This window comes from Dryas octopetala, chromosome 6, assembly GCF_963921425.1.
Source record: "Dryas octopetala chromosome 6, drDryOcto1.1, whole genome shotgun sequence".
Taxonomy (NCBI): Eukaryota; Viridiplantae; Streptophyta; class Magnoliopsida; order Rosales; family Rosaceae; genus Dryas; species Dryas octopetala.
Genome location: NC_141371.1, coordinates 8,475,450 through 8,500,772, shown reverse-complemented (window position 1 = coordinate 8,500,772; position 25,323 = coordinate 8,475,450). Strand labels below are relative to the sequence as shown.

Sequence of the window (25,323 nt, the reverse complement as noted above, 5' to 3'; positions counted from 1 at the left end):
CTGTACAATGAGAATAATGTTACAGAACCTACTTGTGTTTGTATCCACTACTTATTTTGTAGCTACGGTGGTTCAAGCAACAATTCAGGATGGTTACGATGGTAGGAAGGTATCCTTTTCCTCTATCTGTTCATCATTTTCTTCTGTAAGGTACTGTTCTACTGTTCGAGTACAATATTGGCGTGCTATTCAAACATGATAGTGTATTAATCAATGATTCTGATTAATAGTTTAACATCATAAGGTGCTAAATTTTTTGGCAAGAGATTATATATATATGTTACCCTTACTGTATATTTATTGTAAATTTATATTCGAAAAAGTGATATATATATATATATATGGCATTGTACCGTCAACAGCCTTACATTGTCTACATGGGAGAACTGCCAGGACTTCAAACTAACACCATGGACGACCACCATAATCTGCTTACGGCAGCAATTGGAGAGTAATGACCAGTTTCTTCCCGCTATCAATTCTTCAATATATGTAGTTAATCACGACAGTAAAAGCGAGCTGTGAGAAATTAAGTCCTTGTAGCTAGTAATGCTAAGGCCAATACATTCCAGTGAGACAATCCTAATGATCTTTATAGTTGATCGATATTTTTTTTATACTTTCAGTGACAAATTAGCTAGAGAATCCAAAATTCATAGTTATGGAAGGAGCTTCAATGGGTTCGTAGCAAGATTGTTGCCACATGAAGCAGAGAGACTATCAGGTGCATAGAAGAAAGAAAAGAAACACACACACACACACATATATACAATAATGCTCTTTTGTCAGGCTGTAAATCTGGATCATACATTCAATGGAGAGTCAACCTAATCAATTATCCAGATCCAGAGAATATTTATGTATACATATTGGCCGGGATTCTAATTATAAGGATTTTAAACACTTCCCTCCTTTGGATCTCTATGATCGATTGCATTGATTTATACCTAGATGAAGATAGTGTCGTGTCAGTGTTTCCAAACACCCTGCGCGAACTACATACAACAAGGTCATGGGATTTCGTAGGATTGCCTGAAAAATCAAAGAAACGGAACTCTCAAATAGAAAGCAATATCATTGTGGGTGTGTTTGATACAGGTTGGTACAGTATTATATATATCATATTCTGATTGCAAAAAAATAGTAAAAAAAATAAAAAATTTCTCAAATGGAAATTGAGTATATTATTTGTGTGTTAGGAATTTGGACAGATTGTCCTAGTTTCAGTGATAAAGGCTTCGGACCTCCCCCAGCTAAATGGAGGGGCAAATGTGTCAAGGGCGTCAACTTCACAGGCTGCAACAAGTATATCTCTCTCACACAAAATAATTTCATTACAAGTTTGGAATTTGTATATAAATAATGTTATATATATAACCATTGAATCTGAAAAACATGAGTTTACACTCTCTTTCAAGTGAAGGTAGCTAGACTCGCCTTGCAGGTTAATATGATAAGTGATAAGTGGGGAAGTTGGAGGTTAGCTTGTAAGTATGTATACTATATTCCAAAACTGCTCTGGCCCTCACATACGAGTCTCGTTTAGATCTAACATGCATTCATATTTACAACGTACCATCATAACATTTGTTGTTTTACTATTATTCTGAAGAACTTGAATTGTTAATTAAATTAAGGAATTACTTAATAATACATATCAAACTAACACCTAAGACCGAAGAGTGAATATGTGAAATTAACCCATTGGAAATCTATTAGATTATATGTTTTAATGAGAATTTTACGTATGTACCCTTGTAACATGAGCAGCAAGGTGATTGGTGCGAAATTCTTCAATCTGGACAACGGCCCAGATCTTGATGAAAGCAATCGGACTCCAGTTGACTATGATGGTCATGGCACCTACACTTCCTCCACCATTGCTGGTGCAGAAGTCCCAGGTGCCAGTGTATCTGGCATAGCAAAAGGGACTGCACGCGGTGGTGTGCCATTGTCTCGTGTTGCAATGTACAAAGTATGCTGGATCGATAGTGGCTGCAGTGACATGAATCTCTTGGCTGCGTTTGATGAGGCCATTTCGGATGGGGTGGACTTGATATCTGTTGATTGTGCTTAAGCATTTGCCAGACTAAGCTAGTTAATTAAGTTTGCAGTTATGTTAGTTAATTAGCAAGTTAGTTTGATTATGTAATTGTACACGTGGCTGTGTCTCATAGGACACCAATTGATTGGTTGAGCTGAGCTCATAGGCTCACGCACTTGGCATGCCTCAGCAATGTGGTTACTGCCTTTATGTAACAGAATAGGAATCAATGGAACAGTGGTGTGAGCACTGGAATTTTACACAGAGACTAAATTCATTTTGTTCTTCCCCCTTTTCAGCTTCAATGCTGCTTCCTCCCTCAGCCTAAAGTCTAATTAATTAAAAAAACAAATCACACCTAAATTCTACATGGTATCAGAGCCTTGGTTTGGATCAAGGTGTACTGGGGCATGATTGTGTGTGAAGAAAACAGAGTGAAACGAGCAAGGATTCGTGGTTGCAATGGCAAGCTCTGGAGGTGGTGAGCTACGAGCTCCTATCTTTGATGGTAATGAATTCGATTATTGGAAAGTCAGAATGATTACCATTTTCAAGTCACAAGGATTGTGGAAGCTAGTAGAAAAAAGGATTACAGTCCCTGAATCAAAGAAAAAGAAAAGTTCTAAGAAAGATGAACAAGCTGAAGGTGTAGATGTTGATGAAGAGATGGAAGCATACCTTGAAGAACAGCACATGAAAGATGCAAAGGCATTAGGCATCATTCAAGGAGCAGTCTCCAAAGAAATCTTTCCTCGAATTGTTAATCAAGAAACAGCAAAGGGAGCTTGGAACCTGCTGCAGGAGGAGTACCATGGTGATGAACAAGCTAGATCTGTGAAGTTGCAAGGTCTACGCAGAGAGTTTGAGTATATGAGAATGAGAGATAATGAATGCCTTGCTGATTATTTTTCCAGGTTCTTTGATTTAACAAATCAGATGGAGAAATATGGTGAGATTCTCTCACATCAGAGAATGGTCCAAAAGGTACTTATCAGCTTATGCAAGATTTATGATCCAATGTGTGTAGTGTTAGAAAGAACTTGTGATCTGAATTCAGTTTCAGTACATGAGGTTGTTGGATCTTTGAAGAGTTATGAGCTTCGATTGAATAGACATGAGGAAGATGATGGACACACAGAGAAGGCATTCTCCAGTATGAGCATCACTCCAAAAGGCCAAAACTCACAGAATAGGCCATATGCTCATGATGGAGGAAGGAAGGGACAGAAGCAATAGAAAGGAAAACCAAGGAAATGGGATGCCAAGTTTCAAGTTATTGGAAAACAGGAAAGAAGTGCTGACTCTGGGAAGCAGAAATGCAAGATTTGTGACAAACTTCACTATGGTGACTGTTGGTTTAAAGGCAAGGTCAAGTGTCACAAGTGTGACAAATTTGGCCACATGATGAAGGATTGTCATCAGCCTAACAGGAGGGGTGAAGTGGTGAATTATGCCAATCAGGTCCAGGACACTGCCACAATGTTCTATGCATGTCATATGACATCTGTGCAAAAGGAACATGGGGTATGGTATCTTGATAGTGGCTGCAGCAACCATATGACAAGCTGTGAGTCACTTCTTATCAACATTGATCGAAGTGTGAGGTGCAAGGTCAAAATGGGGACTGGTGACTTAGTGGAATCTACTGGCAAAGGCACACTGGTGGTTGAAACAAAGAGAGGGGTCAGACACATACCTGAGGTGATGATTGTTCCTGGTCTGGATGAAAATCTGCTCAGTGTTGGACAGATGATTGAGCATGGATATTGGCTTGTTTTTGGTGATTTCATGGTTTCCATTTTTGGAGACAAGAGCTTGCAGGAACCTATCACTACTGTCCAAATGAAAGGAAACAGATGCTTCCCTCTTTCATTTGACAGTGTTACTCCCTTTATGGCAAATTCAGTGACCACTATAGGATCAACTTGGAAGTGGCACAGAAGATTTGGACATTTAAACTTTGGAAGTCTGAAAAGGTTACAAGAAAATGAAATGGTATATGGACTGCCAAGTTTGACAGACAATGATCACTTGTGTGAGAACTGTGCAATGGGAAAAGCTCATAGGCAACCCTTTGACAAAGACAAAGTCAGAAAGGCCTCTGATCTTTTGGAATTAGTACACACAGATGTGTGTGGTCCCATGACAGAAACAATTGGAGGTAACAAATACTTTCTCACCTTTATTGATGACAAGTCAAGAATGTGTTGGGTCTATTTTTTGAAGTTCAAGTCAGATGCATTCAATGTGTTTAAGAAATTTAAAGCAATGGTTGAATTGCAATGTGGATTTAAGCTTAAGAAATTGAGAAGTGATAGAGGGGGGGAGTATACCTCTCATGCCTTTGAGAAATTTTGTGAGGAGGTGGGAATTGAGAAGCAATTAACTGTTGCTTACTCACCTCAGCAGAATGGCATTGCTGAAAGGAAGAACAGGACCATAATGGAAATGGCCAGGACTATGCTCCATGAAAAGAAGCTGCCACAGAGTTTTTGGGGAGAAGCAGTCAATACTGCAGTCTACCTATTGAACAGGTGTCCTACAAATGTCTTAGATAACAAAACTCCATTTGAGGAGTACAGTGGAAGGAAGCCAGGTGTTAAACATCTAAGAGTCTTTGGTTCTGTATGCTTTACTCATGTTTCTGCACAAAATAGGCAGAAACTTGATGAAACTGGTCAGAGAGGCATTTTTGTGGGGTATGGAACTCGAGAGAAGGGTTATAGAGTGTTTGATCTGAAAAATAACAAGGTGGTTGTCTCTAGGAGTGTGATTTTCGATGAAAACTCACTGTGGGATTGGAATTCTAAAGAAACTGTTTATATAACAGTACCTTTTGAAAGAGAGGAGACAAGCAATGCTGTAGAAGGTGAGGTTGAACCTGCAACACCTATACAATCTCCAAGAGTGTCTAATGAGGCTGCAAGTGTGGAAAACTCATGTCCAAGTCCACTCACAGAAGGCTCAAGTGGTGGAACAAATATGACAAGGACTGATGTTCCAATTTCTACAGCTGAAAGTGAAATTGGGATGTCAGATACCTATGATAATACTCCAAAGAAGTGGAAGAACCTCAATGAGGTGTTTTCTCAATGCAAGTTTAGTGTAATAGAACCTGAGAGTTTTACTGAAGCTGTCAAAGACCAAGCATGGCAGAAAGCAATGTCAGAAGAGATTGCTATGATTGACAAAAACCAGACTTGGAAGCTTGTAGATAGACCAAGTGACAAGCCTATTGTGGGAGTAAAGTGGATTTACAAGATCAAACTCAATCTGGATGGCACAATTCAGAAACACAAGGCAAGACTAGTTGCTAAAGGCTATACACAGAAGCCAGGAATTGATTTTAATGAAACCTTTGCTCCTGTGGCAAGGTTAGACACCATAAGAACATTGATTGCTCTAGCAGCTAAGAATGGCTGGAAGCTTTACCAACTTGATGTCAAATCAGCCTTCCTCAATGGAATTCTAGAGGAGGAAGTGTATGTGGATCAATCAGATGGGTATGTTGTCAAGAATCAGGAGCACAAGGTGTATAAACTGCATAAAGCCCTCTATGGCTTGAAACAGGCTCCACGAGCTTGGTATGGAAATATTGACAGTCATTTGTTGGAATGTGGCTTTGAGAAAAGTCCTAGTGAGGCAACCTTGTATGTTAAAAGCAAGGAAGGTCAAGGCACACTTATTGTATCAATCTATGTAGATGACATTGTCTACACAGGGAGCAGTGACACTATGCTTGTGGAATTCAAAAGGGATATGATGAACAGATATGAAATGTCTGATCTTGGTTTGCTACATCACTTTCTTGGAATGGGAGTGATCCAGCTAGAAGGGAGTATCTTTATCCACCAAAGGAAGTATGCTCTCAACTTGCTAGAGAAATTTGGCCTAAAAGATTGCAAACCTGTGTCCATCCCACTGCCAACAGCTGAAAAGTTAAGGAAAGAAGATGGAAGTGAGCCTGCAGATGAAGGCTCATACAGAAAATTGGTTGGAAGCTTGTTATATCTAACTGCTACAAGGCCTGACATTATGTTTGCAACAAGCTTGCTAGCTAGGTTCATGCATTGTCCCTCTGCTAAGCACTTAGGAACAGCTAAAAGGGTGCTAAGATATGTGCAAGGAACCATTGACTATGGCATACAGTATAGGAAAGGAGATTCAGCCATTCTCATAGGCTATTGTGATAGTGATTGGAGTGGGGATGAGGATGATATGAGATCCACATCAGGATATGCATTCTCTTTTGGGAGTGGTGCATTTTCGTGGGCATCAGTCAAACAACATAGTGTTGCTCTTTCTACTGCAGAGGCAGAATATATGAGTGCTTCAGAGGCTACATCACAAGCTATTTGGCTCAGGTTTGTCCTACAAGACTTTGGAGAAGAGCAAGTTGAACCAACTACCCTACTGTGTGATAACACATCTACAATTGCAATGTCCAAGAACCCTGTATTTCACCAGAGGTCAAAGCACATAAAGAGGAAATTTCATTTCATAAGAGATGCTATTCATGATGGAGTGGTTGATCTGGTTTACTGCAAAGGCCGGAGAAGATCAACTCGCAGACATTTTCACGAAGGCATTAGCCAAAGACAGGTTCTGTTGGCTAAGGAGCAAGCTTGGAGTCAAGTCTGCCAAATCCTTAGAAGGGAGTGTTGATTGTGCTTAAGCATTTGCCAGACTAAGCTAGTTAATTAAGTTTGCAGTTATGTTAGTTAATTAGCAAGTTAGTTTGATTATGTAATTGTACACGTGGCTGTGTCTCATAGGACACCAATTGATTGGTTGAGCTGAGCTCATAGGCTCACGCACTTGGCATACCTCAGCAATGTGGTTACTGCCTTTATGTAACAGAATAGGAATCAATGGAACAGTGGTGTGAGCACTGGAATTTTACACAGAGACTAAATTCATTTTGTTCTTCCCCCTTTTCAGCTTCAATGCTGCTTCCTCCCTCAGCCTAAAGTCTAATTAATTAAAAAAACAAATCACACCTAAATTCTACAATATCGATCTCTATGGGCGGTCCCTCCGAGAGTTTTTTCGACGATCCCATTGCCATTGGATCATTTCATGCCATGAAGAAAGGGATTTTTGTTGCATGCTCAGCTGGGAATTCTGGGCCTTCTGCATTCACTGTCACGAATGTGGCACCATGGATTATGACAGTGGCTGCTAATAGCATTGATAGGAAGTTGAAGACTGTAGTTAAGCTGGGAAATGGCAAGAGTTTTTCTGTAACTCTCTCTCTCTCTCTCTCTCTCTCTCTCTCTCTCTCTCTCTCACACACACACAGAGTACAGAATTATCTTGCATGCTGGGTTAATTGATGATTAATTTGTTGTTAGGGAAGTTCACTCAATACCTTTTCACCAAAGAAACAAATGTATCCTCTTACAAGTGGAGCCCTTGCATCCGGAGACGATATGCTTGGAAACAAAAGGTCTGAATTTAATAAAATTTATTGTATGAGACTGTCATGTCTGTATGCATGCATGTTGAAGTAATCTAGGCACATTAATTACTCTCCAACTTGTGGGAGCACGTATGACTATTTGGCCACACGTGGATAACCTAGCTCTTATACCATAAAGAAATCTAGGCCTCCAACCAAAACCATTGGCAATGGGTGGAGAGGCCCAGCACCGTATAAATTGTTATGCAAGCTACGCTTTTCATTTTTGATGTAGTATTTACTCTCCAACACATGTTGTGAGAGAGAGATCTTAAAACCTTGTTAATAAAATAAACTTTGGGTACTATACTTGCTTAATATTGCTTCTCAAGAATAATCTTTGTGATGATCAATTAATTTGGAAATGGTGGCAGCGCTTGTGATCCTTGGACTTTATTTCTGAACAAGGTGAAGGGAAAGATTATCTACTGCGTAGGGAGTAATAGAAATGATGGAATCATCAAAGAGTTACAGGGTGTTGGAACAATCATGTCGAAATATGAAGAGGATTATTATGCCTTCACCGCTCTCATCCCAGCCACCATTGTCCTTGTCAAGGATGCAATCAAGATTGATCACTACATAAACTCTACGAAGTATGATTTTTCTGCAGCTCAGCTCAGCTCAATATCATTCCCATATATCTTTCTGCAGCTGAGTTTTTTTTTTTTTCTTTTTTTTTTTTAAAATTGATTAATTGAAAGATATACCGCCACCATATTAATTCTATCATATTCAGATACCTAGTTTAGATGAGTACTTATCATCAGGAAAGGCTTTCTTTTTCTTTTTCTTTTCTAAAAACATTGAGCACTAAGCTTTGAGGCTGGGGATGAACTAATTCCAGGAATCCTATGGCTGTCATACAAAAGACAAGAGCTGTTAATATGACTGCCCCATTCATTGCTCCTTTTTCCTCCAGAGGACCTCAACTGATATCCCCCAACATCCTGAAGGTATAAAATGAAAACTCTCTCTCTCTCCCTCTCTCTCTCTCTCTCTCTACACATTAATTAATTAAGTACCAAATTTCCTTGTACAGCCTGATATTTCTGCACCAGGGATAAACATCTTAGCTGCATATTCAAAGCTGTCATCTTGAAGTGGTGATGGAGAAGACAAGAGACACAGTGTGTTCAATATAATATCAGGTACATCCATATCTTGCCCTCATGCAGTTGCCGCAGCCGCCTATGTCAAGTCCTTTCATCCTGATTGGTCACCCGCTGCCATCAAGTCCGCTCTCATGACAACTGGTTAGTCTACTTCATTCCCAAACCATATTATCAAAATTCAAAATAAAGCTTATCAAAACAATATTCTAACTGAAAGTTTGATATATATTGTTAGTCTATTTCCTAACAGCTTAATTAAGTTTTTGGGGTTATTGGTTGTGTCTCTCCCTCTATATGTTAAGCTTGATATACATTATTGGCCTATTCCCTAAGAGCGAGCTAGCTTAAGATTTTGGGGTAGTGGTTGTCTATTGCTAAGAATCTTTCCCGTTCTCTGTTTCAGCGACGCCAATGAAAAACAAAGAAGTGGACGCAGAGCTAGGCTCCGGGGCAGGACAAATAAACCCAACAAGGGCAGTGAATCCAGGCCTTGTCTATGACATTTCCGTGGAAGACTATATCAGATTCTTGTGCAAGGAAGGCTACAACAGCACCAGCATTGCCATACTTGTCGGGGGCAAAAAGAATTACAGCTGCTCAGGCTTTAAACCCGCACTAGGCACGGATGGCCTCAACTATCCTACAATGCATACCCAACTACAAAATCCCATTTCTTACATTTCAGCAGTCTTCTATAGAACAGTGACTCACGTAGGGTATGGTCAGTCAGTGTACAAGGCAAAGGTGAATTCACCAAAGGGGATTTCTGTAAGAGTCACACCAAGTACCTTGCAATTCACTCAGTCACATCAGAAGCAGTCTTTTAAGGTTGCAGTGAGCGGCGGTCCAATGGAGAATGGGACCCAGATTCTTTCAGCTCTACTTGAGTGGGATGACTCTAAACACAGTGTTAAGAGCTATATCGTAGTCTACAGGCCTTTAGCATAACAATCGTGAGCCGTTTATTTCCCTCTTTAAGTTTTCATTTTCTCATCCAATTTCCCAGAACAAAAATTTATAGTTTTCTCTCACAGCTCGAAACATTATATAAAGTAGAAGAAAGGCCTTAAAGATCTAGCTTAGTAAGTTACAGGGCTCACAATATTTTTCATGTGTTTTCCAAATTCCACATAAGTTGATAGGATTAAAAGTCAGGTATAATCTGCTAAGTCTGGTAGAGGATCCAATTCCTTTCCAACTTATTGTTTCCAAGAGGTTTAATTCCTTTGGACACATTTATTGCGAAACTTTCCAATTTGCTTCCTAAACCGGACCGAGAAGCTCAGCTTAATTCTAATTAGAATTATAATGTGGCTCGGGTGCCCTGGGAATGTGGTTGTTAGCTAGTTTTCTTTTTTGTTCAACAAAAAAATAATAATAGTTAAATAAGAAAAAAATGATAATAGATATGTACACCTTGTGAGTCATCATATTATGGTTAGGATAGACATTACTTGAACAGCAACGACAGTCCAATATCATGTAGTTATTCCTGAATAATCTGAAGCCCCAAAACAGACAATATAATATCTAGCTACATCTTAAGAAAATATATAGGAAAAAGAATTCTTGTTGTCAGTGATTTGTGAACGAGTCACACTAATTTGGTTTTGAATGTTTACACCTTGAGAGTTGAGAGGTTCCTATATACACTGAAGCTAGCTAGCTATAAGAGCTCCTCCCCCAAGATCCAATATCCAAGCCACCAAACTCTCAACCTTAGGTGGACTATGACTATGTTCCATTGTTCAGATATATCTTTGTTAACAGTCAAACCATCACTCCTGACTCTCACTCCCCCTCACCATATTTTGCGCAGAGAGAGAGAGAGAGAGAGAGAGAGAGAGAGAGAGAGAGAGAGATGGAGATGATGTGGCATGCATTAAGAAGAAGCAGTGTGATGGAAGCTGTTTCCTCTTCCTCTATTTATAGCAAAACAACCACATGTACATGTGTTGTGAGAGTGACAGAGAAAGCTAGCTTTTTGCAGATTGCAATTTAATACAATGAGGATAAAGTCACAAAATCTACTACTAGTTTTTGTATTCACTTCTTATTTTGTAGCTACATTGCTTCAAGCAATTCCGGATGGCTTTGATGGTAGGAAGGTAATTATGTTCTCTTGTCAAACTCTTAATCAAGATTATATATACCACTAGTTAATGGTTCTGATTCACTGTCTGACAAAGATCATTACTCTTGACAGCCTTACATCGTGTACATGGGAGAGCTGCCTGGACCCGATATTTCCACTTCCACCATGGACAACCACCATAATCTGCTTGTGGCAGCAACTGGAGAGTAATGACCAGTTTCTTCCTGCAGCTATCAATATATCTACTTATTGATATATTGATAATGTCAATACATTCCAGTGAGACAAATCTTAATGATCTTTATGTTTGATCAATACTCCTTTTCTTTTGAATTTCAGTGAACAAGTAGCCAGAGAATCCAAAATTCATAGTTATGGAAAGAGCTTCAATGGGTTCGTAGCAAGATTGTTGCCACATGAAGCAAAGATACTCTCAGGTGCATAGACAAAATAATAATAATAATAATAATATATTGTTCCCTTATCATAGTGTAAATCTGGACCAGTACTCATTCGGTCAAGAGTTAACCTAATCAATGATCCAGAATTACACCAGATTGTGTGGCAAGATAACATTTTCGCATCTATACTCTAATACTAGTATTCTAATTCTAAGAATTTCAAACACTTCCTTTGATCTCTATGATTTGCATTGATTTGTAGATGAAGATAGTGTTGTATCAGTGTTTCCAAACACCAAGCGCAAACTACATACAACAAGGTCATGGGACTTCCTTGGATTGCCTCTAAAATCAAAGAGAAAGAGCTCTAAAATAGAAAGCAACATCATAGTGGGTGTGCTGGATACAGGTTGGTAAAATCTGTCATGCTGATTAGTAAAAAAAAAATAATAACTCAAATAAAAATTGATGATTCTTATATGTTCTTTTTGTATTAGGAATCTGGCCAGATTGTCCTAGTTTCAATGACAAAGGCTACGGGCCTCCCCCAGTTAAATGGAGAGGCAAATGTGTCAAGGGTACCAACTTCACAGGCTGCAACAAGTACATTTCTTTCTCACATACAAAAACATTTCATTACTAGTTTGGGCTTTGTACCTAATGTTAGACAATGATACACTGAATCTCAAAACTTTAAGTTAATACTTTTCTTCACGTGGGGCTAGTCTCACCCTGCAGATTAACATGATAAGTGATAAATGGGGAAGAGAGGTTGGATGTTTCGAACCCATAACCTCATAATATACTTTTAGACAACTACTGGCCTAACAAATTTAACATCACTCGACTCTGATGATATCATAAAATTTGTTGGTTTATTCTCAGAAGTTCAAACTGTTAAGGAATAGCTTAACAATGCATATCAAGCTACCACCTAAGGCCAGAAAATGCATATATAATTCATTGGAAGTTTCAAATTTGTCATGTTTTAATGAGAATTTTACTTGTGTACTATTTTAACATGAGCAGAAAGGTAATTGGTGCCAAATTCTTCAATCTGGACAATGACCCGGATCCTAATGGTGGCTTAAATAGTCCGGTTGACGATGAGGGCCATGGCACTCACACTGCCTCCACCGTTGCTGGTGGAGAAGTCCCAGGCGCCAGCCTATATGGCATAGCAAAAGGGACTGCCCGTGGTGGTGTGCCATTATCTAGAATCGCAATGTACAAAGTATGCTGGGCCAGTATGGGCTGCAGTGACATGGATATCTTGGCCGGGTTTGATAATGCCATTTCTGATGGGGTGGACTTGATCTCAATCTCTATCGGTGGTCCCTCGAAAAGTTTTCTCGATGATCCCATTGCCATTGGATCGTTTCATGCCATGAAGAAAGGTATTTTGGTTTCATGCTCAGCTGGGAATTCTGGGCCTTCTGTATCCACTGTCCAGAATGTGGCACCATGGCTTTTTACTGTGGCTGCTAATAGCATTGATAGACAGTTGAAGACTGTAGTTAAGCTGGGTAATGGCAAGACATTTTCTGTAAGTCTTTTTCTCTCAATCTCACAAACACACAGAATACAGAATTATCATGCATGCTGAGCCAATTGATGATTCATTTATTGGTAGGGAAATTCACTCAATACCTTCTCACTCAAGAAACAAATGTACCCTCTTACAAGTGGAGCCCTTGCATCCAACCTCACTGAAGGCAGTTATGGAAACGCGAGGTGAAAATTTCAACAAAAATTATTCTATGAGCCCATCATATACGACTCTTTCCAACACCGAGTCCCATTGTTATGCCGTGGGATTCGTGTATGTTGTGAGAGAGATCATACATGACAGGTTCATACACAACTCCCCTCAAATTTTTCTAAATTAACCTTGTTGAAACTTTGGTTACTATACCACTTGCTTGATTTTTCTTTTAAAACAAATGCATTCAAGGATAATCGTAATGAACAATTAATTTGGAAATGGTGGCAGTGCTTGTGATCTTTTTACTTTAAACCAGCAGAAGGTGAAGGGAAGGATTGTGTACTGCTTGGGGAGTGGTGGTCAAGATTCCACCATTAACCAGTTACAGGGTATTGGAACTATCATGTCACAATATGAATTGGAAGATTATGCCTACACCCCTATTATCCCAGCCACCTATGTCCTTGTCAAGGATGGCATCAAGATTGATCAGTACATAAACTCAACCAAGTATGCTTTTTTTTTTTTTTTTTGCAGCTCAATATCTCATTCTCACATTTTTCATTCTATCAGATTCAGATGCCTAGTTAAGATGAGTTCTTATCAGAAGGAACTGCTCTTTTCTTTTCTTTTTTATCCCCACATTTCTAAAAATATTGGGCAATAAGCTTTAATGCTTGGGATGAACTCTAATTCCAGGAATGCTATGGCTGTCATTTACAAGACAAGAACTCTTAATATGAGTTCAGCCCCCTTCATCGCTTCTTTCTCCTCCCGAGGACCTCAACTGATAACCCCAAACATCCTCAAGGTATAAAATGATATTATATATATATATGTATATCTCATTCTCTCTCTCTCTCTCTCTCTCTCTCTCTCTCTCTCTCTCTCTCTCTCTCTCTCTCTCTCTCTCTCTCTCTCCACATTAATCAAGTACTAAATTCCATGTACAGCCTGATATTTCTGCACCAGGGGTGAACATATTAGCTGCATATTCAAAGCTGCCATCTTTAACGGGTGCCTCAGACGACAAGCGGCACTCTGTGTTCAATATAATATCAGGTACATCCATGTCTTGCCCTCATGTAACAGCTGCCGCCGCATATGTCAAGTCCCACCACCCTGACTGGTCGCCTGCTGCCATCAAGTCCGCGCTCATGACAACTGGTTAGTCTACTTCCCAAACCACATTATGAAAAGTTAGAATAAAGCTCGTCAAAACAATGTTCTAACCAATCTCTCTCACCGTCTGCTTCAGCCACGCCAATGAAAATCAAAGAACCTGACGCGGAGCTAGGCTCGGGGGCAGGACAAATAAAACCAACAAAGGCAGTACATCCTGGCCTTGTCTATGACATTTCCACGTCAGACTATATCAGGTTCTTGTGCAAGGAAGGCTACAACAGCACCACCATTGGCATGCTTGTTGGGGGCAAAAAGAAGTACAGCTGCTCAGACTTTAAGCCCGCACGAGGCACTGATGGCCTCAACTATCCTACAATGCATACCCAGCTGCTGAATTACAAGTCCAGCATTTCAGCTGTCTTCTATAGAACAGTGACTCACGTAGGGTTTGGTAACTCAGTGTACAAGGCAAAGGTGAATTCGCCAAAGGGTCTTTCGGTAAGAGTCACACCAAGTACCTTGAAATTCAATCAGAAGCATCAGAAGCAGTCTTTTAAGGTTGCCGTGAATGGCGGTCCAATGAAGAACGGGACGCAGATTCTTTCTGCTGTACTTGAGTGGTTTGACTCTAAACATAGAGTTAGGAGCCATATTGTAGTCTACAGGAAACCCCTTTAGGTTTATTTCGCATAGTTTGTTTCTAGTACCAACATTTGATAACTTTACTAGATGATCGTAAGCCTTTTGTTTTCATGTAAGTTCTCATTTCTTCCTGTAAATAAACATTTTGGTCATCACAAGATTGTTTCCTGTAAATGAACTTCTGCCGAGTGCTGCTGCTGCTGTCTAACCCAAGACTAGTTTGCTATGGCACCATTCATTTTCTCACTAAATTCCTGATAAACCTCGTAAAAAATAATGCATTCTCAACCACCACTACTATATGGTTCTCAATGATTAGATAATGAAAGGATACCCATACATATTGGATGGGCTACCAAAATTTCCAGTTATTTTCCACACCTTGAAACAACATATAAAGTAAAAGAAAAAAGCCTTAAAGATGTACCTAAGTTATAGGCTCACATCTTTTCTTTCAATGACTCAATAGCCTTCTATAATTAAGGTTAGGTGATCTGCTCTTGACTCAATCTCCCAGGAGTCCTTAAAAAATAAAAGGACTCACATGAAAACTAGGAGAGAATTTTCTTACCCAACACTTAGCTTAACAGTGCATCCGACACTGACGGCCATGAAGGTTCTTTAGCTTTGTGAGTTTCTTCCTCCTCTTTCTCGCCTCAGCTGCAGCAATTGCATCCGCTAGTTTCTTATTAGGGTAGATGATTGGTTCACTATTCTTCTCTGGCAAGGCAGCAAATGTATGATAAGCTGTTGAAGACTTTTCAGTAATTGCAGTGTAATCTGATTCAAGCCCATTCTCATGCTTGATAGTAGATGCAACTCTGGCATGGTTTAGCAATGCAGGAGTAAGGAATATCTCCTTAGGACCATTTTCTTTGGAGTGAAGTCCTGTATGCTGATCACCTCCATCCAGAGGAAACTGAGCTGGGATTTCGTTAGGGTCATTTTTAGGTCTGGGTTCCATTGGGCCAGAAGCTTCCGTTTTTAATCTAACAGGTAAAGAGGAATGGTGGTTGTCTAACTGTGCAACAGTTCTTGAAGATGAACTGGCACTGTACTGGTTATTAAAAGAAGTTCCTTCTTGTTTATTTTTCTGGCAAAAGGACGACTGAGGTTGGAGTCCATTCTCATGATCAAAATGAGGGAATAACCAAGGATAAGGAAATACATACAAGGGAGTTCTTGAACCGTTAATATTTAAGAAGTTTTCCAGTTCATGAGAAGAATCAACTGTACCATTAGCCGGCAAAGGGATGTTCGATGGAATGGCCATCGGATTTTGTGATCCATGTTGCAACGGAATGGAATTTGAGGATTGAATGATAGGAGGCCAGAAAAGTGGTGTAAATGGGGGACGGTTAAACAAAAACAGCGAGGAATTCGTAGGCAAAGACGGAGGAATCTGCACATGGGCTGGCATATTCTCAGCTGGAGTTTCCTCCACCTCTGCCTTTATGGCCTTGGCCATCTGCAAAATGGGAGGGTATGTCAAGCTGTGAGATTTTTTTAAGATTAAACATCTGTTCAATGTCAGACATATCTTACCTGAACTTTTAACTGCCTATTTGTTTCTTCCAAGGACTGATACTCTTGTAAGGCCAACTCCTTTTTCTTCTCAGTAAAAGAAAAAGTCACCAAAGATGTGAATAAAGTTAGCATCATGATGCTTAGATAAGCTCAAGAAATCATATTCAGGAAATGGAGATAGTAATTGATGGTTATGAATATTAGAATGAGAAATGAATATTTTCATGTAGTTTCCACACCCTACCTTCATCCATCACAAAGAGAGAGTAAAAAACAGAGCAAGATTATAAGAAGCCATAATTTTGGGACCAATGCCTACCTTTTTAAGATGTTCATTCTCCAATGCCAGATCAGCAGCTTTTCTGGTTAATTCCTCACACAGAGCCTGCAGGAACAAGCAAAGAGGCATGATTTGCTACAGTATATATGCATGGTACCAAGAAAGCAATTTGCATTGGACACATATCACGCAATTTGAAAATAACAAACACAATTAATGAAGTTCTATAGTTAAATAACAATAATAATAATGTGATAATTGATATGTGCACCTTGTGACTCATTTAACTTAGTACAATGGCACATGTTATACTGTCATATTATGGTTAGGATAGACATTACTTGACAGCAACGACAATCCAATATTGTTCTTCTATGAAACCACAAATAAATGGTCCAATAAACACATCCCTTATAAAGTTGTTATTCCTGAGACTGCTAAATGCAAGGAGTCCCAAAAAAATTGTGAGAAATTATTATTTCAAAGATGGGGGAGAAAACCTACCACATTGCTCAGTGATCCCAACAGATATTTGCTAAATAATCTTAAGCCCAAAAACAGACAAAATATGATCTCTAGATCTTAGGACAGGACCAAACACATCATGGAAGTTTTCGATTTTCCTTCATAGCCACTTCATGGTATAGAATAGTTCTGTGTAACATAACTTCTAGAACCAAACTATAAATGAACACTAACCCGGAAAAAGAAGTGCACATAAAGGGAGAGAATAAGAAAACAATTCAGAAACTTGTGTACTGAAAAAAATCCTTCCTGCACCCATACTCCTGTCGTCCCTACTGTTTACATGCTCTTAGAAATTTCTATGTTAAATGAAATAAACTATTAAATTACTCCTATGGGATATTGAATAAAATAATTGGCAGATCCAGTAACCATGGGGGGTGCGTGCAACATAGTAGGAAAGATACCTAAACAATATGCAGTGTTTACTGATCCTCCCTACTTATATAGCTATTTGTATAGCTATTTGGTTTCTTGTCTGCAGTCGCAATTCATAAGAATATACCTATTCACATTAACTTAGTCCACAAATGTCAACTTCCATCAAGGCCAAAATCAGGAGCATCTCCAACACTTACCAAAAACACATTCTGTACACTTTATTATTTCATTATCAGACAAACTTGATTTTGTGAAAAGTAAATTAAATTATTATACGCTTGTGTTACTCAAAATGGAATTGGTCCAAATACGATGCACTTAATGATTGAAGAAAAGAAAAAGGAAGACAATACAGAATGTTGCAAAAATCTTTCTCAGTCCTGACCATGTGATAAAAGTACTACAAGGACAGGAAGACCTGAACAAACTTGAACTAAAAATAAAAAATAAATACAACCCTTGCCACATTGAGCATATATAAAGTTAAAATTGAAGTCAGAACCTATAGATGCAACCAGTATTTCACCGCCACCCCCAAAATTTAAATTAAAAAAAAATATATATGCAACTAGTAGAGTAAAAGCAGTTTACCTGCCTTCGACGAATTGTCTGCCTAGCCGACTCTCTGTTTGCCAATATTCTGCGTATTCTCCGTTCTTCCTTTTCCTCCTGAACAAGGAAAACATTACATAAACCAAAAAAAGAAAAAGTAGTCACAGAACATCACTGTAGAGGAAGAAGTTTAAGAGTTTTCAGTACCTCAGTTAAATTCCGCCTTGACTTGCTGCAATTAAACGATGAATAACTTGTTGTGCATACAGGACTTGACTTAGCCAACTCCGCATCATGCTCAGCCTTCACAATCTTTTTGCTTGGAACCTCCTCAGTCTTCACTGGTTCTGTGAGTACATTTGTGCATACCCTTTCACATTGCCGCGGACCTATTACTGCTTGATCCTGCTATAGACAAAAATATTTCTCAACTCCTGCAGAAAATAGTGCGATTTGGTGACAGAGCCGTATAGATTTGGAAGATTGGGTCGTATAAGTTTTTTAGTACATTTGTTCAAAAACTTAGGTGGAAGCTAAGTATTCATGTTACATGTAACACAGCACCTCGCCCTCCCGCTTGGTAAATTTGGCACCTATTCGTGCCACACATCAGTTTGTAAATAAACCTAGTAAAATTTCGTAATACAAATAGCATTGCTGACATAATTTGTTCAAATATCATTGGACTAGAAAGCCATATTAAGAAAAATCCAGATGGTGATGTAATTTGCAGATATGAAAATAAATTCTCTCTATGTTGGCCGTGGAATCTGCCCCTTACAATGTGCATCATTTGTCTCCCAACCTTAGGTTAATATCATTGAATTGAATTGAATCCTTTCCTCATGTGATTTATAAGCATTTAAATCGTTAGGTTTTACATAAAATGTTAAAAACTTAATGTCTCGTTGCTTGGACTGCTTGACACTGAATTACCCAATACGCCATTTGGGTTGGGCCTTCAATGCAAAGAAAAAGTCTAAGTCTCTAAGTAGATATAAAAGCAGTAACAAGATTGGAATTTTTTCCCAAAAAAAAAGGAGCTCATTTTGAAAAAACTTTACTTCCTAAACAAAGAGTAGATGTTTAATCCCTGAATGTTGACTATGTTATCGGTCAATCCCCAAAGTTGTGTAAACATTCACTTAGAAACCATTTACTAATATAACTTGCTACCTATTGCCAAAGTTGTTATCTTTGAATTTTCTAATTTTGAAGAACAAACCATTTTCTTTCTCTTTCAAAAAGTCTTTTGTTTTTGAGAAATATAAAATGAATACATAATTAAAAGGATAATAAACATAAGAAAACGAACAAACCTGAGGAAGATCCGGATAGGTGGGAACGGGGTCAACCGGGTTCAAACCGGAGTGACTCGGAGGAGACTCACTCTTGACTCGCTTCTTAGCTCGCTTTCCTTTGAGCCCCCAATTCCCGGCGGATTCAGAAGCAGCGCCGCTATTCTCGCGCATCGCCAAATGTGCCAAATCCGCCAGCGCCTCCGCCGCCTCCAGCTCCTCCTTCACCATCCGATCCGCCGCGCAGCCAAATCTCTCCGCCGAAACCGTCGGAGCCGGCGACGAAGAGCCCGAACACGAAGCCGAAGCCGAAGCCGAAGAGCCCGTGGTCGAGCTCGAAAAACACCGCCTTTCAGACACCATGTCTGAGCCTCTCATAAACACAGAGACAGACAAAGAGAGAGCGGGAGAGTATTTGTGTGTAAGCGCACGCGTGTGGTTCGTGTACTCGTTTTTCTTCAGTCTTCAGGGTACGGTAAGCTACTAAAGCGAGAGAGAGAGAAGGGGTTACTGGTTCGGAGGCAGAAGCCCATAGAATGTGAGAGAGTGCCACTTGTCAAGCTTCCTCAGGCCACGACGTCTTCGCTAAATCGCGCCCATATATCTCTGCCCGCCACGTTTCACTTTTGCCGATTGTGCGCGTGTGGGACGCTTCTTCGCTCGTGCGAGGAGGAGCGGGAGGCACCGCACACATGGCGCGTTTTCCTAGAGCCACGTGGGCCTCGGTTACTTTGCACTTTTCCGTGCACCGCGAGGACTGTAATCTGTATTCGTTTTTGGTTTTGTTTTTTACCGCGCCGAGTTGTTTATGCGTAGAGGGGTGAAAAGCTTGAAGACAAAGACTTAACTGGACACCTGAAAGTAGGAAGAGGGTTACAGCTGTCACCACTTGGTTCCGTTGTCTGACTGTTGACCTGCTGGGTGTCTTTTGGTTTTTATCTTGACAACCTTTCTTATGCTTTCAGATCACAAATTAAAAAAAGAGTGAGGCTATCCAACCACAGTCAGCTGCTAAGTTAACTATCTTTATATATTTATATTTTTTAATTTATTTTTTATTACAAAAATAAAATGAAATCACTCAAATCCTTTTGATAGTTATCTATCGAAACATCCATCAATGTTCTGTAGATAAATGTTGAATAAACACAAATATTTCAACAAATAATTGGTGAATGTCTTTTTCATTTTCATTTAATGGTTATTCACCGAATAATTTATCAATATTCAACAGATAACTATTGAATAATTATAAATATTTTCGTAGATAACTATCAAATAATCCGATGAGTAAAATTGAAATTTAGAAATAGAGCGATCAACTCAGCAATTTAGGGTGGTCAGAATAGCAATCGCCTTAAAAAAATAAATGAGAAAGCCTATTTCTTGTCATGGGTCAACTTTTGAGCTTGGCTAACTCATTGGCCCAACTCAAGTATATGAGACATTTTCGGAATTCATTAGCCCAACTAAAGTCCAGTCCAATAATAGGGATAAATTACATCTTTTGTCCTTATAATTAAAGGTCATTATGGACTTTTAAACACGATTAGTCAAACAAAGACAATAATTAAACATCCGTATCATACAAAGAAATCACAAAAATGTCATATTAATTACCAAAAAAAATATGTTATATTATTATCAAATTTTGAAATATCATGTCATTTTTGGAAATGATAAAAATGTCCTAAGAAATAAATAACAAAAATGTCAACAAATAAACACTGTCCACTCTTTTTTTTTTTCCTCAAAGTTAGAAATATCATAATTTTCATTTTACATATCCGGTTTGCATAAAATTTACATTTTTTTAGAAGATTAATCTATCAAACAAGACCCATGATGATTATAAATCATGTGGAAAAAAATGAATTAATGCATTTATGAGACACATATATGCATAATTGTAATACAACACAATTCATTGTTTCTAGCAAGACAATGATTCATGTCATTCTATTTCATTTGTATGACATTTGTACTTCATGTCATGTAATTCATTTTTTATATTATCATAATTTGCTCAACATATACCTTATTTAAATGCAACATAATTCACTTCTAATATCAAAATTATGTACTTATAAGAGATTAAACTTTTTTTTTTTATTACAGGGGAGGGGGAGGGTTTGAACCCGGGTGTGTAGAGAGGAGCTTTTGTCCTCGGCCAACTAGCCAACCCCAATTCACTATGAGAGATTAAACTTAACAAACCCTATTAGGTAAGTGACATTATTTAGAGAAAAGACATAATTCAAAAATGGTTTGACCGAAAACATTTTTGTTTTTTAATAATTTGACTGAGATGTTAGATGCATTTGTATACTTCCGTCTGAGTATGGGAGTAAATACTCTTTACAACTAGAGTTACAAACTCCAACTAAGACATTAGAATTACCAAGTTATCGATTATAATTAAAGATATCACATGTTAAGAGTAAATTTAAACATTTGTCGAGTATCACCTACTTAATACTTAATACCTACTAAAACATGCATAGCTCCCGCGCTTTTGCGAAAATGTATCCTGCCATTTGTGCGCGGGAAGTTTAAGTCTTTATAAGTGAGCGAACAAAATTTCATTATTTTTGTATTTTTCTCTTTAAAATAAATGAGATTTTTCAACCAATCATTTACGTGTACATATCCGTGACTGTTAATCGTAAATACATATGACTCTTAAGGTCCACATATATCAACAGTTAAAAATCACTAACTCACACAAACAAATGTCCCTAGCATTTTGCAAAAATAAAAGTAATCTAATGTCACATTGAAAGTTTGAAACCAACACAATGGAAACGTGCACTAAACCACGTACGAGCGTGTTGTTCATATTTCCGGCACTAGAAGTGCGCACCAAATCTTAAATGGGTACTTTAGTAACAGTCTTAACATAGACTTAACCGAAATAATTCCTTCATAAAGCAAGTAATTAAATGGTGGTTTCCTTGTTGACCCTCTAATTTCTATCTCTTATCTCTAAATTAGGGTTGGATTAATTTTGATTTTTCAGACTCTGTGACTCTCTGTGACTAACATGGCATTACCTGGACTCAAGGCACAGCTCAAGAAACTAGTCCAGTCCATGCTTGAGGAGGTGATCATCTCTCTTCTTTCTCATGGAATAACTGAATTCTGTACATTGTTATAGACCCTTTACTCTATCTTCAATTTCTTTGTTTTTTGCTGTAACAACCAGTAAAGGAGGGGCCAGAGGCCCAAACCAATATTTTCATTTTGATGCTTCCACTTTACAATATAGAAAATTATATAAGAAGACCTTGTGTTGGGTTTCAGAAATACTAGTTTTCACATTTGTTTATGTACAGGGTTTGCTGGAGAACCAGTTTACTCAGCTTCAAGAATTGCAGGATGCAAGCAATCCCAATTTTGTTGCTGAAGTGATCACTTTGTTCTGTACCAACACAGACAGGACCATAACCGAGTTGAACAGATATCTGTAATCTAAAACCCCAGATGCTACCTTATATAATATGACATATGGTGTTCCATTTATGTAGAGGCATAGAGCTTTATATGTCCGTTTATCCAACTTGGGGTTTTGCTCATGTGCTTCAGTTTATCAACTGTTTGCAGATATGAGGAGAAGGTTGACTTTTGCAAGATGAGTCCTGGTGTTCATCATTTAAAAGGAAGTAGCTCCAGGTATTATATATGCTTCTTCTTGTTGGTTATTACAAATTAATGGTTATACATGAAGTTAAACAGCTTTCATCTTATGTAATTGCTAATTGAGGTTGTTAAAATTAGTGTTTCTTTTGAGCTGATGTGAGATTAGAATTTAAACCAATTTCCCAGTTTAGCTTAAAAGTTTAAATGCAAAATCTTTTTTTTTCTTTTTCTTTTAAGTGCAAGTTTTGTTTCCTTTCCTTTTCTTCTGCCTCCCGGCTATACTAATCATTGAAATGTACTTCAAAAACTTGAGTTTTTCAAGCAGCTAGTCATTTCTAATTACGTTTCAGATATGGTTGATGTTCTGTTTAGAGGAAATCATTAATTAAACAGATAACAACATGTTCTTGGGGTTCTATTTGTCTCCTATCATTGAAAGCTTATGCTTTGATTTCATTGATACTCACTTATGCTTTATTTGGTCACCCAGCATTGGTGCGAAGCAAATGAATCAGGCTTGTGTCGATCTTCGCCAGGCTTTTGATGACGAAAACAAGGAAGGGTGAGAACTGAGAAGGAGCATTTCTTATGCTCTGCATTATTCATTTTACACATCTCTACACATATAAGCCCTGTTTTCTGGCCTTAAGCCATCACAAATTTGACATAGCACACAGAAAATTCTATCTAAATATAAACTAAATAATGAATATGTCAATAATGTTCTTGCTTCTTCCATAGTTTTCCTGTGCCAAGATAGCTATGAATGACATAGCACACAAATGATATATTAATACAGCAACTTGCTTTAATGTGGCAACTTCATTTTGTACATTTTCCTAGTTTTCATTTTTATGCTTTCATTTGCATAAACAATGAGTAAGTGCTTCAATATATTGTTATGCTTACAGGTTAATACAGGCCTTGGAGAGAATCAGATATGAGTACTCAAGATTACGAGACAAGTTTCAGACCCTAGTGCAGGTAATGCATGCTATTTTCTCTTTTACCTTTTCAAAATGGTTTAGCAATCACCCTCAAATTCTAACTTGGCAGCTTTATAAAATGCTTTGCAATTCTGTAGCCAAGGAGGGAACATGGCTATAATTTGTGAAATTCTTGTAATATTTGGTTATGGAATGTTTTGGGATTCTCAAAATGATGGTTTGAATGGAGGAGATAAACACTGTCCACAAGTGCAACTGCACAATAGTCAAGATTACAATGCATAATCGTGTACACATATATCAGCCAAATGTCAAATTTGATTAAAAATTACACCTCAAATCTCAATGTTAAAACATTGTATATCAGACTTGAGCTTTGAACTTGAACCCTTTCTGGTTATTGTTTATCATGAAGATATTGTTGCTTCAGACTTCACATCTTTAATTCTCTTTGCACATTGACCGGCAACTCTTGCGGAAACAGAAGCATGGCAACTCCATGCTCCAGCCTTAACAAATATTCTCTGATTGATTCATTGTGTTCTTGTATAAGATACATAAACTTTTAGTTTTATTGAATTTTTTCTTGAACTTGGGTGGTGCAGCTGGAGCAGGCAATCTATTCCCTTGAAACCAACCAGCAATCACAGGATAGAAGATATCCTGCTGGATCAACAGCAGATATATGAAGGATGGCATCTCTTCAATTTTCTTTTTTCTAGTTAAATTCTTGGATGGTTCTCAAATTGTGAGAGTTCTTTCAAGATTTACAAATAAGTGTCCAACAGACTAGCTGCCCCTTTTTCTTGTGCAGTATCTTTGAAAGTTGGAACTTAAATGTGATTAACCATGTTCAGAAAAGATTTCATAGGACTACATAGAATCTCATTCTTTGGTTCTGACAAGATCACCAGTTGCATAATTTCTAGAGAAATGTGAGATGTTTCTTTTTTACTTGAATTTTACTCCATGAGCAAGTATAGGCTTGCCAAGAGTGAAGCTTCCTCTACTGAACGAATTCAATTTTTCTCAAGCATTATTGAAATCTGACTAAAGTATTTGTTGTTCATCTTATTAAATATCGAATTTGTAAAGGGTTTACATAGACTAATTCAGTGAATCAGATTGGAGAGTTCAGTCTTCGGAGGGCACACGATGAAATTTTTTGAGCATTAGTTACCATTTGACCATTCAAAGAAAAATAAAAAAAAGATCCGATCAGGGTTAACCAATTTTATTATATTTAAGGATTACATTGGTTTTTTTTTTTTTTTACTACCTCTCACAGAGGTCATTACTGTGATAGATGTGATCAGTAATATTTTATAAATAGTTTTATAATTTTATTAGTTGGTAAAACCGTAAAAGAGGTGCTCAATATGCTTGTAATTCTCAAAAGAGGTGCTGAATAATTTTTGTCCCGTGTTCTAAAATTTAAAATTTTTGATCATTTAGACCAGTTTTAATCTTTTAGACCACATTACCTTTCATATCTCAACTTTAATTTCCACATTCTCAACTCTAAGCTGTCACATACATTAAACCATCTCCTCTTGATTCAGGGTGTACCCAACTTAGATTTCATT

The 25,323-nt window shown here is 38.1% G+C and overlaps 4 protein-coding genes across 5 annotated transcripts; 3 read left to right on the top strand and 1 right to left on the bottom strand.

Annotated features, from left to right (window-relative positions):
• Positions 1-341: 341 nt before the first annotated feature.
• LOC147282003 (subtilisin-like protease SBT4.15) lies at positions 342-9,568 on the top strand. The gene is given in 11 exon segments (XM_086248152.1): positions 342-451; positions 627-724; positions 952-1,098; positions 1,200-1,305; positions 1,771-2,063; positions 7,064-7,287; positions 7,399-7,493; positions 7,880-8,101; positions 8,353-8,461; positions 8,548-8,761; positions 9,024-9,568. Coding segments are annotated over 11 exon segments (2,163 nt in total).
• Positions 9,569-10,626: 1,058 nt separating this feature from the next.
• Positions 10,627-14,779, top strand: LOC147282002 (subtilisin-like protease SBT4.15). Its single transcript, XM_086248151.1, has 11 exons — positions 10,627-10,728; positions 10,827-10,921; positions 11,055-11,152; positions 11,379-11,525; positions 11,614-11,719; positions 12,146-12,662; positions 12,750-12,850; positions 13,110-13,331; positions 13,521-13,632; positions 13,775-13,988; positions 14,080-14,779. The coding sequence occupies exons 1-11, from the start codon at positions 10,627-10,629 to the stop codon at positions 14,622-14,624; spliced, it is 2,259 nt and encodes a 752-aa protein (XP_086104277.1). The 3' UTR covers positions 14,625-14,779.
• A 343-nt stretch (positions 14,780-15,122) lies between these two features.
• LOC147282001 (Basic-leucine zipper (bZIP) transcription factor family protein) lies at positions 15,123-19,704 on the bottom strand. Of its 2 annotated transcripts, none has more exons than XM_086248638.1 (6): positions 19,173-19,704; positions 18,061-18,261; positions 17,893-17,970; positions 16,435-16,500; positions 16,134-16,199; positions 15,123-16,056 (listed from the first exon to the last, which is right to left on the bottom strand). In XM_086248638.1, exons 1-6 carry the CDS (start codon positions 19,527-19,529, stop codon positions 15,172-15,174), a joined length of 1,653 nt encoding a protein of 550 aa, XP_086104764.1. In that variant the 5' UTR covers positions 19,530-19,704; the 3' UTR covers positions 15,123-15,171. The 2 variants fall into 2 exon arrangements, with proteins under 2 accessions (XP_086104764.1, XP_086104765.1); XM_086248639.1 differs by having other exon boundaries at positions 18,061-18,258.
• Positions 19,705-22,193: 2,489 nt separating this feature from the next.
• Positions 22,194-24,507, top strand: LOC147282000 (histidine-containing phosphotransfer protein 1-like). The gene is made up of 6 exons (XM_086246010.1): positions 22,194-22,254; positions 22,487-22,617; positions 22,755-22,823; positions 23,281-23,352; positions 23,702-23,774; positions 24,343-24,507. Exons 1-6 carry the CDS (start codon positions 22,195-22,197, stop codon positions 24,424-24,426), a joined length of 489 nt encoding a protein of 162 aa, XP_086102136.1. The 5' UTR covers position 22,194; the 3' UTR covers positions 24,427-24,507.
• The last annotated feature ends 816 nt before the right edge of the window (positions 24,508-25,323 follow it).

Bases quoted from the DNA above. Each gene is read 5' to 3' on its own strand.
- LOC147282001 (XM_086248638.1), bottom strand. From the start codon at position 19,529: ATGAGAGGCTCAGACATGGTGTCTGAAAGGCGGTGTTTTTCGAGCTCG. The intron at 16,501-17,892 runs GTAAACTGCTTT...TTGTTCCTGCAG, and splicing joins AGACAATTCGTCGAAGGCAG to GCTCTGTGTGAGGAATTAAC. The intron at 16,200-16,434 runs GTAGGCATTGGT...TTTACTGAGAAG, and splicing joins AGAATGAACATCTTAAAAAG to AAAAAGGAGTTGGCCTTACA.
- LOC147282002 (XM_086248151.1), top strand. From the start codon at position 10,627: ATGAGGATAAAGTCACAAAATCTACTACTAGTTTTTGTATTCACTTCT. The intron at 11,153-11,378 runs GTGCATAGACAA...ATTGATTTGTAG, and splicing joins TGAAGCAAAGATACTCTCAG to ATGAAGATAGTGTTGTATCA. The intron at 11,526-11,613 runs GTTGGTAAAATC...TTTTTGTATTAG, and splicing joins AGTGGGTGTGCTGGATACAG to GAATCTGGCCAGATTGTCCT.
- LOC147282000 (XM_086246010.1), top strand. From the start codon at position 22,195: ATGGCATTACCTGGACTCAAGGCACAGCTCAAGAAACTAGTCCAGTCC. The intron at 22,255-22,486 runs GTGATCATCTCT...GTTTATGTACAG, and splicing joins TCCAGTCCATGCTTGAGGAG to GGTTTGCTGGAGAACCAGTT. The intron at 23,353-23,701 runs GTGAGAACTGAG...TTATGCTTACAG, and splicing joins GATGACGAAAACAAGGAAGG to GTTAATACAGGCCTTGGAGA.